The following is a 14,838-nucleotide window of genomic DNA, read 5'->3' as shown; positions in this document are numbered from 1 at the left end:
GACTTTTGGAAAGAAGTGAGACTTCTCAATAATTGTAAAACATCTCTACCATGTGCTGTAGATGGAACATCTGGTACACACAATATTGCTGAGGTATGGCGAAAGCATTATAGTAGTTTATTTAATTGCATTGATGCAGACAATAATTGCCTTAATAGTGAGCTGTGTAACGGCCAGTTCACACACACGCCTACGCCTATGCCTACGCCTATGCCTACGCATATAGGCATTGCTTCATGCACGCCTGGCGCCTATTTTCGTTCACACAGGACGCCACGCTCTGCGCTACGCTGAACACATGAGCAGCGGTTTTTTTACACTTTTCAGATCTGATTTATAGCATGGGTGAGTCCTCTTTTTTTATTGTAATGTGCAAGTGAGGATGTCTTGTCTATTTCTTGGCCCGCTGTAATTGTTATTTTCCCTCGGGTAATCATGTGACTATGAGTCATCAACACCATGAGTGATACATGCATTGAGACAGGGGGGGTATATATACATCTGACAGAAAAGACGTTAATAGAGGAACACATGAAGGACAGCTCTCTTACTATGCACTCGTTAATTCGCGCTCCACCCTCCCTTTTGGGCAAACTCGGTAGAAAATATGGCCCAAGTCCACCAGAAACAACAGCCAGCTTGACAGTTCAGCGCGCCTAGAGCTGAAAAATAGAACAGACGCCTAAACGATAAATGCAGCGCAGCGTAGGCACAGCGCGAGCGTGGCTTCAGCACAGCGTGGCAGCAGTATGTGTGAACGCTCTCGTCTGTTAACAAGGACGCCTAAATTTTAGGCGTTGCTTAGGCGTTGCTTTAAGCGTTGCTCTAGGCGTGTGTGTGAACCGGCCGTAATGCAGACAACACAGAGAGTGCTGAATATGGTTATTAGAACACATCAGATGTATTCAGTGTTGGGCAAGTTACTTTCAAAATGTAATATATACATATTAGTAACTTTCATTTGAAAATAATAAGTTACTTTACAATATTACTGTCTGTGTAGAGTAACTCATTACTTATTACACTACTTTTGCATTACTTTTACCAAAACAACAGCAGCAGCAGAATGACATCGTTGCCCCGGAACCATCCCAAAAATAATTTCAACCGCCTTGAAGTCAGTGTAAACAATCCAAAATTCTAAATGTTATCCTTTTCCTTTGTTATTGTCATCTATAGTGGTTATTTGCATAAAAACAGTTTGATTAAGAAATTATTGTATCTTTTTTAAATATGTGCATTGATTTAATAAAATGTAACTCAATTTGTAACTTGAGTTACTTGACAAAGTAACTGGTATAATATTACTGAAATCCTATAAATAAGTTACTGCTAAAAGTAATATATTACATGTAATATGTTACTTTTGTAATGAGTTACCCCCAACACTGGATGTATTACATTACATTACATTACATTACATTACGTCATTTGGCAGACACTTTTATCCAAAGCGACTTACAATAACACATTTTTGTCAGCAATAGAGCAATCAACTATGCAACACAGTCTGTGACAACTACAACTTCTGAAGGAACAGTGGTACAAGTTTAGTTTAGGTCAGTAGTTTGTTTGTTTGTTTTTTAAGAGAGAAAGAAGTTAGATCAAGAAGGGCCCAGATGGAGCATGAAAAGGTGTGTCTTTACTCTTTTCCGAAAGATCGGCAGTGATTCGGCCGTCCTGACCGAAGGTGGAAGCTCGTTCCACCATTGAGGTGCCAGGGACGAGAAGAGTCACGAACGGGATGAGCGACTTTTGAGCCCCCGTAGTGGAGGAGGGGCGAGGCATCCTGCGCTGGTGGAGGAGCGGAGGGAACGGTGAGAGATTTGGAGCCTGACCATAGATTGTAAGTACAGAGTCTGGTGTACTGCCCTGTAGGCCAGAACCAGTGTTTTGAATTTAATGCGTGCCGAGATATAATAATGTATAATGCCATAAACCAGATCTCTGATAATAAATCGAGCGGTTTAGAGAGCATCACTGCCGAGCATCTCAAGTATGCTAGTTTGAGAACAGCTCCTCTCCTTGCCCTATCTTTGACTGGTTTCATGTTCCATGGCTTGCTGCCAGACTCCATGCTTTCTGTCTTACTTGTCCCAGTGATCAAGGACAAAGCTGGTAAGGTCAGTAGGCCTGGACAACTACAGACCTATAGCTTTAGCCAGCATACTGTCTAAAGTCCTGGAGATCATTCTGCTGGATAGAATAAATCAGTTCATTCACTCCACTGATAATCAGTTTGGCTTCAAAGCCAAGCATGGCACTGACCTGTGTGTATATATGGTTGAAAGGAAATTGTAGGCAAGTATAGAAGACAAAACTCTACTGTCTTTATGTGTTTTATTGATGCTTCTAAAGCTTTTGATGGTGTAAATCACAGTAAACTGTTGGTCAAGTTGAGTGAAAGAGGGGTCCCACTGAGGATCTACCTGTCATGTGACCATCACTGTGTCACACTGAGGATTTACCTGTCATTTGATCATCACTGTGAACAAACTAAACTAAACTAAATTGCTTCACAACAATTGCAAAAGTCCAAAAAGAGCAAAAGCAAGGTGACGTAAGCAATGCAATACCAAAGGGGGATGGGGCGACGACTGGAAAAATAAAAAAATAACATTATAAAAGCACAAAATGTCAACCTTCAAAGGTCAAAGGTCAAAGGTAGTTTTATTGTCCCTGCAGGGAAATTGGTTTGCAGACAGGAAATCTAAAAACACACATAGTGCAGCACAAACACTAAAAACAGGCACAAAAATACTCACATAAAACAACAAGTACTAAAAGCAAACAAACACTTAAGAGTCAAGATAAAACTACAGCTAAAAGCATACATACCTAAGACATAAAAGCACAAAAAAGCACAGGGCAATGAAGGCAAATATCAGAAAGTGCAAAATAGGTAGCATCATAAAAAGTGCAAGAGTGAGCAGTAAGGTGCAAACAGGCAAAGCCAGGGAATTAAAGTTCTATCTGCCGTTTAGCAGCTGGATGGCAGCCGGGACGAAAGAGAGTTTGAGGCGCTTGGTCCTCGTCGCGGGCACTCTGAACCGACGCCCTGAGGGCAAGAGCTCAAACTCTGAATGGAGGGGATGATCAGGGGCCTCCAGGATGGACGTGGTCTTCCTGATCACCTGTAGAGGTCGAGGAGCTGGGTTAAGGTGCTCCCAGAAACCTTGCTGGCCACCTTGACTAGGCTACCGAGCCTGTTCTTATTGGCCATGGTTGTGTTGCCGTACCAGGGCACAATGCAAAACATAAAAACAGATTAAATAAAACTCCTATAGAAAAGTGTCATGAGTTCAGAAGATACATTAAAAGATTGCATTTTTCTCAAAAAAAAGAGACGCTGCTGCTGGACCTTTTTCGATGTGGCAGCAACATGTGAATCAAAACACAACTTGTTGTCAATAGCAACCTTTTACGTTTCAAAAACGTGGCTTTTTACAACCTACCATCTCAACGTGCATCTTTAAACAAAATGGCGGTTAATTGGAAAGCCTCGCTGGGTTTCTAACGTTAAACACAAACAACTTTAACAACTTTGCTTATGTTTAGGCAAGTAAAACAACTTGGTTAAGGTTAAGGTTAGGGTTTGGGTTAGACTTAATAACAAACATGTTAAATGTGACCACTGACCACCACGTTATTTCAATAACAGACTCTACTATGACGTGTAGCCTCTATAACGTTTATACAGTGAACCCACTACAGTAGACTAGTAATAATCCTCAATGCTCCATGATACACATAGTGAACAGTTGATGGTTAAATCATTACACCAACATGCCATGTCTGGTCCATCTTGCATAGTAAAACATGGCATGTTATTTAAACATTTAATTTAATTTAATTTAATTTAATTTAATTTAATTTAATTTAATTTAATTTAATTTAATTTAATTTAATTTAATTTAATTACAATTAAAAGCTGAGGGTACTTAAGATGAACAAGTTTTCAGAAATTAATCTGTAAACCTATTATTTTTATGACTTGGATAATACAGCTTAAATGGAACAAATTATCTACAGTACAGGCCTTGTTGATTATAGTGTAGCAATGAGTCTTTGAGTGTAAAGGTCAGACCAATCAGAGGCCAAGTTACAGTCAGTAATACACCTCAATGCTTCATGATAGTGGTACAGAGGAAGTATAAATCCTTACACCAACACACCATGTCCGGTCCATCTTACACAGTGAAACATGGCATGTTATTTAAAAATATCTGTATAAGCATTAAAAGCTGAGGGCACTCAATATGAACAAGTTTTCAGAAATTAAACTGTAACCTATGATTTTTATGACTTGGATAATTAACTTCAAATGATTTACAGTACAGGCCTTGTTGATTATATTGTATTGTACCAATGACTTTGAGTGTAAAGGTCAGGCCAATCACAGGTCAAGTTACAGTCAGTAATAGGCCAATCACAGGTCAAGTTACAGTCAGTAATAAACCTCAATGCTTCATGATAGTGGTACACAGGAAGTATAAATCCTTACAACCGTGGACAAGCCATGGTCCTTCCTGCATAGTAAAACATGGCGTTACTTAAAAAGAATATTTGTAAACATTAAAAGCTCAGACACATTTTCAGAAAGTTCAGCTTTAACCAATGATTTAACACTCAAATAATTACAATTTCAACTTAGTAAAAATAATGTTCTACAGAAAGAGAGAACAGGGCGAGTGTTTTTCTGTTTTATATTTACATTTAAAATAATGTGTGTCTATTTCAAACAATCATTTTTCTATATATTTAAGGTTGTTTGGCATCCATGGAAATTAAACATGTTCTGTAGCTAAAACTTTAGAATTATGACACTAAAACAAAAATGGTCTTTTTGCTCAACTGACTCCAGGGCTCACCTTTGACCCCACAATCACCATGTTGCTAAAACTGCTTCACACGGCGAATCAGAGCCACACTACTTAACACCAAGTTACCATCAGACCCACACTACTTAACACCAAGTTACCACATTTACCACTCTCCTTATAGGCCTATTCTCTGCTGCTCCATCACACATTCATGAAGATTAATTTATTCAAAATAATCTGTGCGCGGGAAGCTGGGTGCGGTGTCAAGAGATGTAATTTTTGTATTTTTTTGTATTTTTTACAGTGCACCTGAACGCAACATGCAAAATACCCGCTGAATAAGTGTCCAAATGTTCATGTAATTCTGGCCAATATGACTTTATGACTAAAAGGCTAAATGAATAGCTTAGAAAATGAATAGCCCCGGCGGCCCATGGTACTATTAATCCGGCCCTGGATATATGGGAGGAATAGCAGGTAGGCTATCACTGTCCCTGATTCCTGAGGGTAAATTGAGTAATGCTGCAGAGAAGAGGAGAAGACACTGAATAATGACATCACAACAGTATAATCCTAATGTTCATTTAAAATTAAATATTCCTCTAAATATGGCTAAAAGTCCAAAAAGGGTGGGGGAGAGAATGAGGATTCCAACACAGCAGTGGGAGCAAGTGGTGACATGGAGGTGAGTGAGAAAAGGTGACTGAATAATAACACAACAGTCTAATCTTAATGTTAATATTCCTCTAATCTGGCGACAAAGTGGCCAAAAAAAATTGCCTTGCAGCACCCCCTACCTAAAAGTACTTCCAGCGCCACTGCACACACCTCATTAACATCCCATAACATCACAGAGAAGCCTCAGCTGGCCAAACTTTGATAGCAGTTGTCTCTGCGTCACCAGCTCTTCCAACACTGAAATATGGGTAGAGTTTCTCACTGAAAGTGTCTTTGTGAGTGCAGATGTGAGTGTTGCCCTCAGAGTTGTAGAAGAACACCTCCCCCCTGTCATAGTCCAGCTGGACTCTGATCCTCTGGAGACCCTTCTTCATTGGGATCTTACTAACCCCAGAAGTGTATTCTCCCTTGCGGTGCATTAAAGCCCAGATTCCAGATCTGGTTGAGGCAGGTACCGCCCCCTTCCTCTCAACGGACTCTTTAATCAAACCCACAGCCCAGTCAGGATGATGTCCCACCTCCACCTCCCAGCTGTGTTTCCCTGAGCTGAAGCCCTCAGAGCCCAGCACAGTGAGATACTTGGTGTGTCTCTCTGGGTTGTCAGGGAGCCGCTGCCTTGACTCTCCACGCCTCACACTGGTCAGGTCATCGGACAGAGAGAGACAGCCATGTGCAGTGTTTGGGTCCAGAATCACAGGACTGAAGGTGACCTTCCCCTTCATCTTCTCCCAGACTCTGAAGGACAGGTTGCCCAGGTGTTTGGCCACATCTATCAGTGCTCCTGAGACCAGCTGTGGATCAGGCAGTGAGCGCTGCTCTCTGGCTCTGGTCTGAGTGGGTTTATAACTGGTGAGGAACGGCACATTGTGTTTCTGCAGGTCTTGTTCAACAGCAGAGATGCTTTCTGAGAGAGAGGAGATCTTCTCCTGAATGATCTTCATTTCTCTGGCGATAGTCTTCTCCTTCTGCTTCTCTTCCTCCCTCAGAGCCGTCACTCTGGCCTCCTCTTCCTCTTTCAGAAACTGGCGGAGCTTGTTGAACTCCGCTCTGATCTGTGTCTCTGTGGCCTTCAGCTCTTTCTTGGAGTGTTGAACCACTTCGTTGTATTTCTTCTCCACCTCTTTGTATTTGTCCCTCTTGTCCTGTAGAGACTTTAAGTCAGGTTTCAGCTGCTCCTTCAGCTCGCTGACTTCTTCTTCTATAGGAACCACCTTGTGACCTTGGTGGTGAGGGAACTCACAGACAGGACACACAGCTCTCTGCTCCTCCTTACAGAACCATTTAGGCACTTCTGGATGTTTAGTACACACCACCTCCACTTTCTCCTCTCCTTTAGCCGTCTCAGATGACCCAGCTTTCTGCCTAAAGGCGTCAGCTAGTTCCTTCAGTGTAAAGTTCACTACAAAACCCTTTGACATTTTTCTTTTACAAATCGGACAGTTTTTGTTTTTAGCTTTTTCACAAAATTGTTTCAGGCAGCTGGAACAGAAGCTGTGGCTGCAGCTCAGAGTCACAGGATCTCTAAAAGTCTCTGAACACACATGGCAACTCAAGTAACTTTGAAGATCCATTTTCGCCGCCATTTGCTTTGGTATCCAAAATATCTTTCAATAGCAAGACTCACCAAATCACATCCACTTCAACTTGCTGCTTTACAGTCCTCCGAATCTGTGTGTTTCAGTAGCGATCTCGCATCCTGTAATGGTGACTCTGCTCTGTTCAGCAATGTCAAAGTCTGCTTTTAATTTCACCTGCCTCTGTCATGGGTTAATTATTCACGAGATTCTTCTTGGAGTACCGCTGTGCTCAGAGCCTCCTGGTGCGTAATCCTAAGTGCGTATATCCATGGAATGAAAAGGAGGATCACATGACAGGTAGATCCTCAGTGTGAGGAGACTGTTAGCCTACTGGTATGGAAAACAGAAAATGCAAGTAAAATGGGGCAATAGTGTCTCGGCTCCATTTGGAGTAAGCAATGGCGTGAAACAGGGGGTATTTTGTCTCCTGTTCTTTTTAATTTACCGTATATATGGATGAATTGTGACAGCAAATGAATGTGTGTAACACTGGCTGCCTTCTGAATTCTCTAGTCGATCATTTAATGCAGGGGTGCCCAAACTTTTTTGACCCAAGATCTACTTTTCAAGTAGCCAGCCTCCCGAGATCTACCAGTCCAGTTTCAACATCGCAAACGCACACACATCGATGCATCTTAAATCGATGCCTCACTTTTTCCCCCAATACATGATTTATTTTTTCTCACTTTACAATACAATTGCATTGTATTATGATCCATAATTAAAATAAACTACTTCCATTATATTTTATTTTCTTATTAAAAAAAAAAAAAAAAAAAAAAAAAAATCTCCTCAATGCCATGCGATCTACCACACTACCTTCGATCGACGTATTGGGCACCCCTGATTTAATGTATGCGGATTACCTTGTGGTACTTAGTCCGAGTAGCGCTGGTCTCCAGCAGCTTCTTAATATATGCACTAACTATGCCAAGGAAAATGATATGAAATATAATGCCAGCAAGAGTGTGGTTTTAATATGCAGAACAAAAGAGGACCGAAGTCTAGAATTCCGTTTTCAAATTGTCTGATAATAACCTTATTGTATGTGATAGGGTGAAATATCTTCATTACGGAGCAAATGACAGATGATGATGACATTCTTGACAAACACACTTGCATATTTCTCCCAGCATGCTTTGTTCCTTACAAACTTTTGACAGGAAAGTAACCAAATTAAATAAGTGGTGGATGGAAATAATCATTAGCTTATTCTTAGTTAAACATGCAGTTTTGGAACATTCAATAAAGACAAATAAAAAATAGACTATGACTTGACACCCTAAGTCAGGGGTGGCCAAACTTTTTTGGTTGTGGGCCGCATACAGAAAAATATAAGGAGTCGTGGGCCAAACGATATTAAGCGCGGCAGTTTTCGCGGCAAAATTTTTTTTTTGATTGATTGATTGAAGTGTTTATTTCGAATATGAAAGCAAAATAATAAAATAAAAGCCATTTCAGAAACAAAGAGAAATAGAATATATACATATTCGAAAAGGAGTGAGAAGAAGTAAAACTTATTAACTCCCACCCCTTCTCCATAAATAATAAATAATAACAAGCTTCCTGGTCTAACCCTGTCTATACACTACTGTGTAATATTTACTAGTAATTGGACCAGAAAACCCTTGTGCCATCAAAAAATGTATTTCTACCTAAATAAATATATGACACATAGTTTATTGATGTGCTCACCTATATTACAGTGGGTATTTCTGTATGTTTTCAAATTTTCTTTTCCTGTGCCAACAGGTTAAGACAGATTATTTAACATAACATTAGTATTAAACATTCATTCAGTATTATAAATGTTTAAAAATAAATAGACCAGGTCAGGGTACTCAAGTATAACCCATTTTCAATGGTTTTAAATTGAAAAAACAAAATGGGGGGAATCAGTTTTTTTGTTATGGTTTCTTTTTCTTCATTTTTTAGTTTTTCCGTTTTTTCCCCATTTTCATTTTTTCGTTTTCGTTTTCCGTTTTAAACTTTAAAACAGAAAAACGGAAAAACGTTTTTAGCACACCAAAAAAAAAAAAAAATTGGAATGGAATGGAATGGGGGGGCCTGTTTGGGGAATGGGGGGGCCTGGGCCTAATCTTACTAACTAAAATCATGTTATCATGTAATCATCATCATCACAAAGTCATCATCGATAATAAAAAAAACATACAGAGGGACCTGTTGGCTGGCAAGAACATGTATTTATTAGAAGGATGTGAGAGTGTGTGAGTGTACTTAGGATTCTTCTGCAGTCAGTCACTCATCATCTGTTGGCCCACTGAAATTAAATAGAACAAACATAAGTTATAATGATCATTCCAAGTGTAATTGTAACAGTAATATGTGTATACTAATAACATGAATTACCTTTTCTGTGTGAGTGTACTTTGGCTTCTGCTGCAGTCAGTCACTCACTGTCTGTCGTTCACTCGCTCACTGTCTCGCAGCTCGCTCACCTTCAATTATCTCGCCAGGCAGACAGACAGTCATCACTCACCACCATGCTGCTGCTCTCTCAGAATCAAGTTACCGCGGACGCGGCGTCAGATGACTTCCTGCCTGACCTGCCTTTCGTTTCAAAATAAAAGCGATCCCGTGTTTTTCATGCTTTTCCTGTTTTCCATGCAGATTGTTTTATTTTTTTACAATCTTCGTTCTCAGGACACTCTACAATTTTCTGTTCCCAAAGTCCGAACTGAATTGGGGAAGAAAGCTTTTAGGTTCTCTGCACCCACCGCATGGAACAGTCTGCAGTCTGATCTTAAACTTAATAGCTTAGTAACCTTAAATGGTTTTAAGGCTATGGTAAAATCTCTTGAGAACAGGCTGTCTGTATGCAAATGTTTTATTTGATCATTTTAATGTTTTTCAATTGTATGTGTTTATGTGTTTGTTTGTTGTAACTTTGTGTTGCTGCTGTTTCTTGGCCAGGTCTCTCTTGTAAAAGAGATCTTTGATCTCAATGGGACAAACCTGGTTAAATAAAGGCTAAAAAAAAAAAAAAAAATCTCTGAAATATTAGGGGAGGTCCGGACCTCCCCGTTCTCATAGCTAGCTACGGCCCTGGCTGCACAGGAAGGTGTGAATGTCCTGTCACACTGTGCACAGTGACTGTTAAACACAGAGCAAGCAGTCATCTATAGAAAATGATCTCATCTCGCTGGTGAAGTTAGAGCACAGTGTGACTCATTGTAGCTGACCTCAACTTAAACTCCAACAATGTGTTTGACCTTTGATGTGTTTTTTTATCCATCTGAGCCCACATTTCCCGACCACTTTTCAACACAAAGTGATGTGATGCACTTGACTCAGGCTCATTAAGAAACGTGGGAATCTAGAGCATCGATCGAGGTATGAAGAAGAAAATTATCCACAATCTTTTTATCACGACTTGTTTGTATATTTACAAAGTTCATATATTTAAAGGAATTTCTTTTTCAATTTGATGTGAGACAAACTACCAGGTATTGTAAATCTGCTCTTTATTTGCAATCTATGCATCAATGCATTCATAAAGAAATACAAAATCATAAATAATTTATTTAGATTTTGCACAATCAAGTGAGACTTCTGCTGAGGTTGCACAGGCCTATAAATTCAGTTTAAAACTGACTCTTAGTGAAAGCATTTCCTAGGCTTGATCAAATGAAGACTGGTTGTTCTCATAATGGATTCAGAACTGATTCACATCCTCATGTCAGCGTGGTGATTTTGTCTAATTAGTTTTTGATTGTAAGACCAAGCTGTGAACAAACTGAATCAACTGTTGATGGTTTTAGCATCCAATAATTGTGGTGCACTGCACAGGAATTATAGGCAATCATAGCGTGTTTCTAAAAACATTATCTCTCAATCCACACAGAATAATTTGGCAAAATACATTTTATTTATATAGCACTTCTGATCTTGTTCGCTCTTAAAAGCAGAGTTTGCAATGTACTTTATCATAAGGCAAAAATGAAAGAATTATAATAATGAGTAAAAAATTGGGAAGCACATTGTGAAGGTAATTAAAAATAAAAACACAACAAGAACATTACATTGTAAAAACATTATGCAAAACTACAGTAGGTTGATGGAAGTGTGAGACATGATTTGAAAGATCATAATTGAAGTAGCTTATCTAAGTTCCTCAGGCAGATGTTGCATGGTCTAGTCTTACTAACTAAAATCAGTTTAAGTCTTGAGTCGAGACTGAAGAAAAGAGGAGCTGTTAAATCTACACTTCTACTGAATGATTAACAAAACTGATCCTGGTCCCAACAGCCATTCTTGTGTTCTGAAGTTATAACAAAAAGATTACAAAGTGCTTTACAAACAATAAACCCCAATCTCTCTTGTACCCTGTTAGTCCAACGGTTGGATGGTTTTAACATTCGCGCGGATGGGGTTTTGACATTTTTGGTGGTCTGAGGCCAAAAGTATGCTCAGGTCTTTTTTTCTGTGTGTTTTACAAAAGTCTCCCTCTCACCATGTTAGGGACACTCGTGGCCTCCTGTAGAGAAAATACTTGCATGTTTACTGTTGGCGGTTGTTGCATGGACCGCAAATTCTCATTTACTTCCATTATAACATACTTTTTTGGGACCTCCAGCCATTGAAAAAAAAAATGCACTCACATTATGTTTTTATTCTATCATCCTGGACCAAACACCTTGAAATTTAACCTTGAAATGGAATTTTGTGGTTGGCTGAAAATTTGGGGGAATTACATGGCCTCAAAGTCCATTGCATAGTTTTCCCATTGTTTTCAATGTTAATTTTGAACAAAAACGACTCTTTTTTATGACCTCCAGCTTTTTTCCCCAAAAAAGATTATTTCCCTGATGTTACACATCTCACCTTGAGTCAAGGCTTGTAATTACTAGTTTCTATTGTGTTTGGCTATTTCCCCCTATTCCCCCAGTTTTGGCACAACAACCAATTACATGCAGTTTACATGAAATGTACAGGAAATTGATCTGTATGCCGAACATGGGAAAATATTCAAAAACAGAATTTTACAGTGCACACTACTAATTTGAAGCCTTTAGACCAGGATAGATGCTGGACTAAAGCTCATTTGTGTTTTTTGCGGAAAAAGTCTGGGAGTCCAAAACAGGCACTTTTTGCTTTTTTGGCTCAAATCATGCAGTAAATATGAAAACCAACTGATGATGTCACAATGTCTATGAATGTCATCAGTGACATCATTAGTGACCAAAAACATCTTATGACATCACTGATGATAATCTGATTACAAAAGTAATCTGATTACAATGAGTAATCTGATTACAATGAGTAATCTGATTACAAAAGTAATCTGAATTTACAGATAGAAATTACAAAAAAAAAAAAAACTAAAGATGGATGAAAATTAATGTTGCTGCCAATCTTTGACCTATCCCAGGCTATGAAATCCCCCCCTTGAAAAATCCACTTTGCATTTATGGGAACAAAAATGTATGGGAAATTGCTGTACTTTTACTGTACTTACAGTACTACTGGACACTGGCATTTGAGGGGTTAAAGTTCTGACTAAGTATGAAATGTTGGTACACATAATGAGGGATGAAGTTACCAATGAATAAAAAAAATATATAAAAAATGTTTGGGAAAAAATTAATAATAATCTTATTAATTATTCATAATTTGGGTAGTTGCTTGGACCAACAGTAAGATGAGTTGGACAAAACAGCAGGGTACAAGGGTTAAAAGGAGCATTTCACATTCTCTGTGTGAATGACAATGACAGACTTGGTGTGAGGTGTAAAGTCACAATATGTTTTCATTTGAGACGACACATAATGTTAGAAGTCAATCACTTTTTCACAGACCCAGTTGTACAATGAGTCACACCTGGCATCATACCAGCTGTTTAGTTCTTGAGGCCAAATGTTAACACAGTCCTCTCTTTGCTTATTGTCATCGGGCTGGCCTCTCATCCAGAACCTGTTTAAAAAAGAAAAGAGTGAACTGTACTTGATGGAAAATAAGAAGCACGATGCATCATCAGGCCAACCTGTTGACTGACTGGTAAGACTGAAGAATGGATGTCTTACCCTGTGCTGTTCAGACGTGTCCCATCCACCCATTTCCAGATTCCCTCCTCATCCCTGTCACTCAAACCAATCCAGTTGTGCTTGTACAAGAAATTGATGAATTTCTGTTGAATTGTTTAAAAGACAAATGACAACAACACACACTTATGAAGCACTGTGGAGAGTAACATAACTAAACACAAGAGATTCTAAAGAGGTTTTTTAAACTCAAACAGGAACTGGGGGGGAGGGGGGGGGGTGTTTTGCCACTTTTCCCTTTACCTGTTCTTCTTCACTGTTTATGATGACCAGGTGTGCTCCTCTCTGTATACAGTCCTGCCTGCTGTCATCCCAGCTCTTTACATCATTAGAGATGTAGTAAACACTGTTGCTGAATGATCTACATCCTCCATCTTTACAGAAATGCTCTGCAAGAGGAGAGGATGATAAGAATGTGCAGCAAATAAAAGCACAAATGCATTATGCACTCAAATGTACAGTACATTAGGGCATTCACCAACTATTTGACTGGTCGACTAGTAAAACCACTAGAGTAAACAACACGTTATGCAATCTGTGGACATGCATGTTAATTGTCGAGATTGCTATTAATAAAGGTAAAGGTAAAGTCCCACTGATTGTCACACAATGTGTGAAATTTGTTCTCCGCATTTGACCCATCCCCTGGGGGAGCGGTGAGCGCGTGCGCCGCGCTCGGGAATAATAGTAGTTTCACAAGTTATATGTGAAGTTGATCTCTGTTTGGGCATAACGGTACTTTAGCACATCATCAGTCTGAATAGCAGCAAGCGAAGGTGGACATAACGTTTGTCGTTGTTGAAAATAGATTTGTTTTAACAATCATTAAAATTTCTACATTATGCCATGTTAACTAAACATAATTTAAACTATTTGGACAAATTAGTGGCGTTATTACTGCAGTCACTCAATCAGCAAATCTAGTTCAGACAAGCATGCTGGGTTTAGTCCAATCAGATCGCGGTTAATTTGTAAACAACCTCTCAGAGCCAATTGAGGGCTCTGCTTTTCCCCAGGTTTGTCCCGCCTACTACATTAGTACTACTAGACCTTTTGACGTGAGTTGAGCGTTTTTTGGGGGGGAGAAAAAAACTCAGACTAGTCGACTACCTTTAGGGACAACTAGTCGACTAGTAAAATTCACTAGTCGTGAATGCCCTACAGTACATGCATGCTCATATACTGTCTCTCTCACACACACACACACACACACACACACACACACACACACACACACACACACACACACACACACACACACACACAGAATAAGACAGACAGACTCACTGAGGGTCTTCCTGTTTTCAGTCCAGGTCTTGTTGAGGGTCTGCAGTTTGTGGAGTGTCTCTTCTAAGATGCCATCAGCTTTTGTACCTGCAGGAAATACAAACAGTGGTGGACTTTAGGTAGAAACAAATATGCAAAATGGAGGCTGAAGAGTGCTAATGTCTTGTGCGATAGAGGAAGTGAATGCCTCACAGTGGACCCTAAGGCCGAGGAGAAGACACATGAGCACCAGCACCAAAGCCAGTAGGAGAAGACACATGATCAGCAGACACACTGTAGTCACCCTGCAGGGCTTCATCACTGACTGGACAACATCACCTGTAGGAAAACAGGCCATCATGGTTTAGAGAGGAGCTGCTACACAGCTACTGAATATTGCTGTTCATATAGCATGACTCGTCATTTTGTGGT

General features: G+C 39.6%; 2 protein-coding genes across 2 annotated transcripts in view; both read right to left on the bottom strand.

Moving 5' to 3' along the window:
* Window positions 1-5,671: 5,671 nt before the first annotated feature.
* LOC310798451 (E3 ubiquitin-protein ligase TRIM35-like) lies at window positions 5,672-7,084 on the bottom strand (the record flags this gene model as incomplete). Its single annotated transcript, XM_083660996.1, has 1 exon — window positions 5,672-7,084. The coding sequence occupies one exon, from the start codon at window positions 7,082-7,084 to the stop codon at window positions 5,672-5,674; it is 1,413 nt and encodes a 470-aa protein (XP_083517122.1).
* Window positions 7,085-12,870: 5,786 nt separating this feature from the next.
* The window catches only part of LOC310798450 (C-type lectin domain family 6 member A-like), a gene marked incomplete at both ends in the record, with an annotated part of 4,587 nt that continues 2,619 nt past the window's right edge, over window positions 12,871-14,838 (bottom strand). Inside the window, 5 exons of the mRNA XM_083660995.1 lie at window positions 12,871-13,012; window positions 13,123-13,226; window positions 13,384-13,529; window positions 14,428-14,514; window positions 14,620-14,745. Of these exons, the coding sequence (XP_083517121.1) occupies window positions 12,871-13,012; window positions 13,123-13,226; window positions 13,384-13,529; window positions 14,428-14,514; window positions 14,620-14,745 (605 nt within the window). The remainder of the gene's footprint in view (window positions 13,013-13,122; window positions 13,227-13,383; window positions 13,530-14,427; window positions 14,515-14,619; window positions 14,746-14,838) is intronic.

Source organism: Poromitra crassiceps (genome assembly GCF_964638095.1).
Source record: "Poromitra crassiceps genome assembly, chromosome: 25".
Classification (NCBI taxonomy): Eukaryota; Metazoa; Chordata; class Actinopteri; order Beryciformes; family Melamphaidae; genus Poromitra; species Poromitra crassiceps.
Note: the sequence above shows the minus strand (reverse complement) of the source record. Positions and strands in the feature narration are given on the sequence as shown.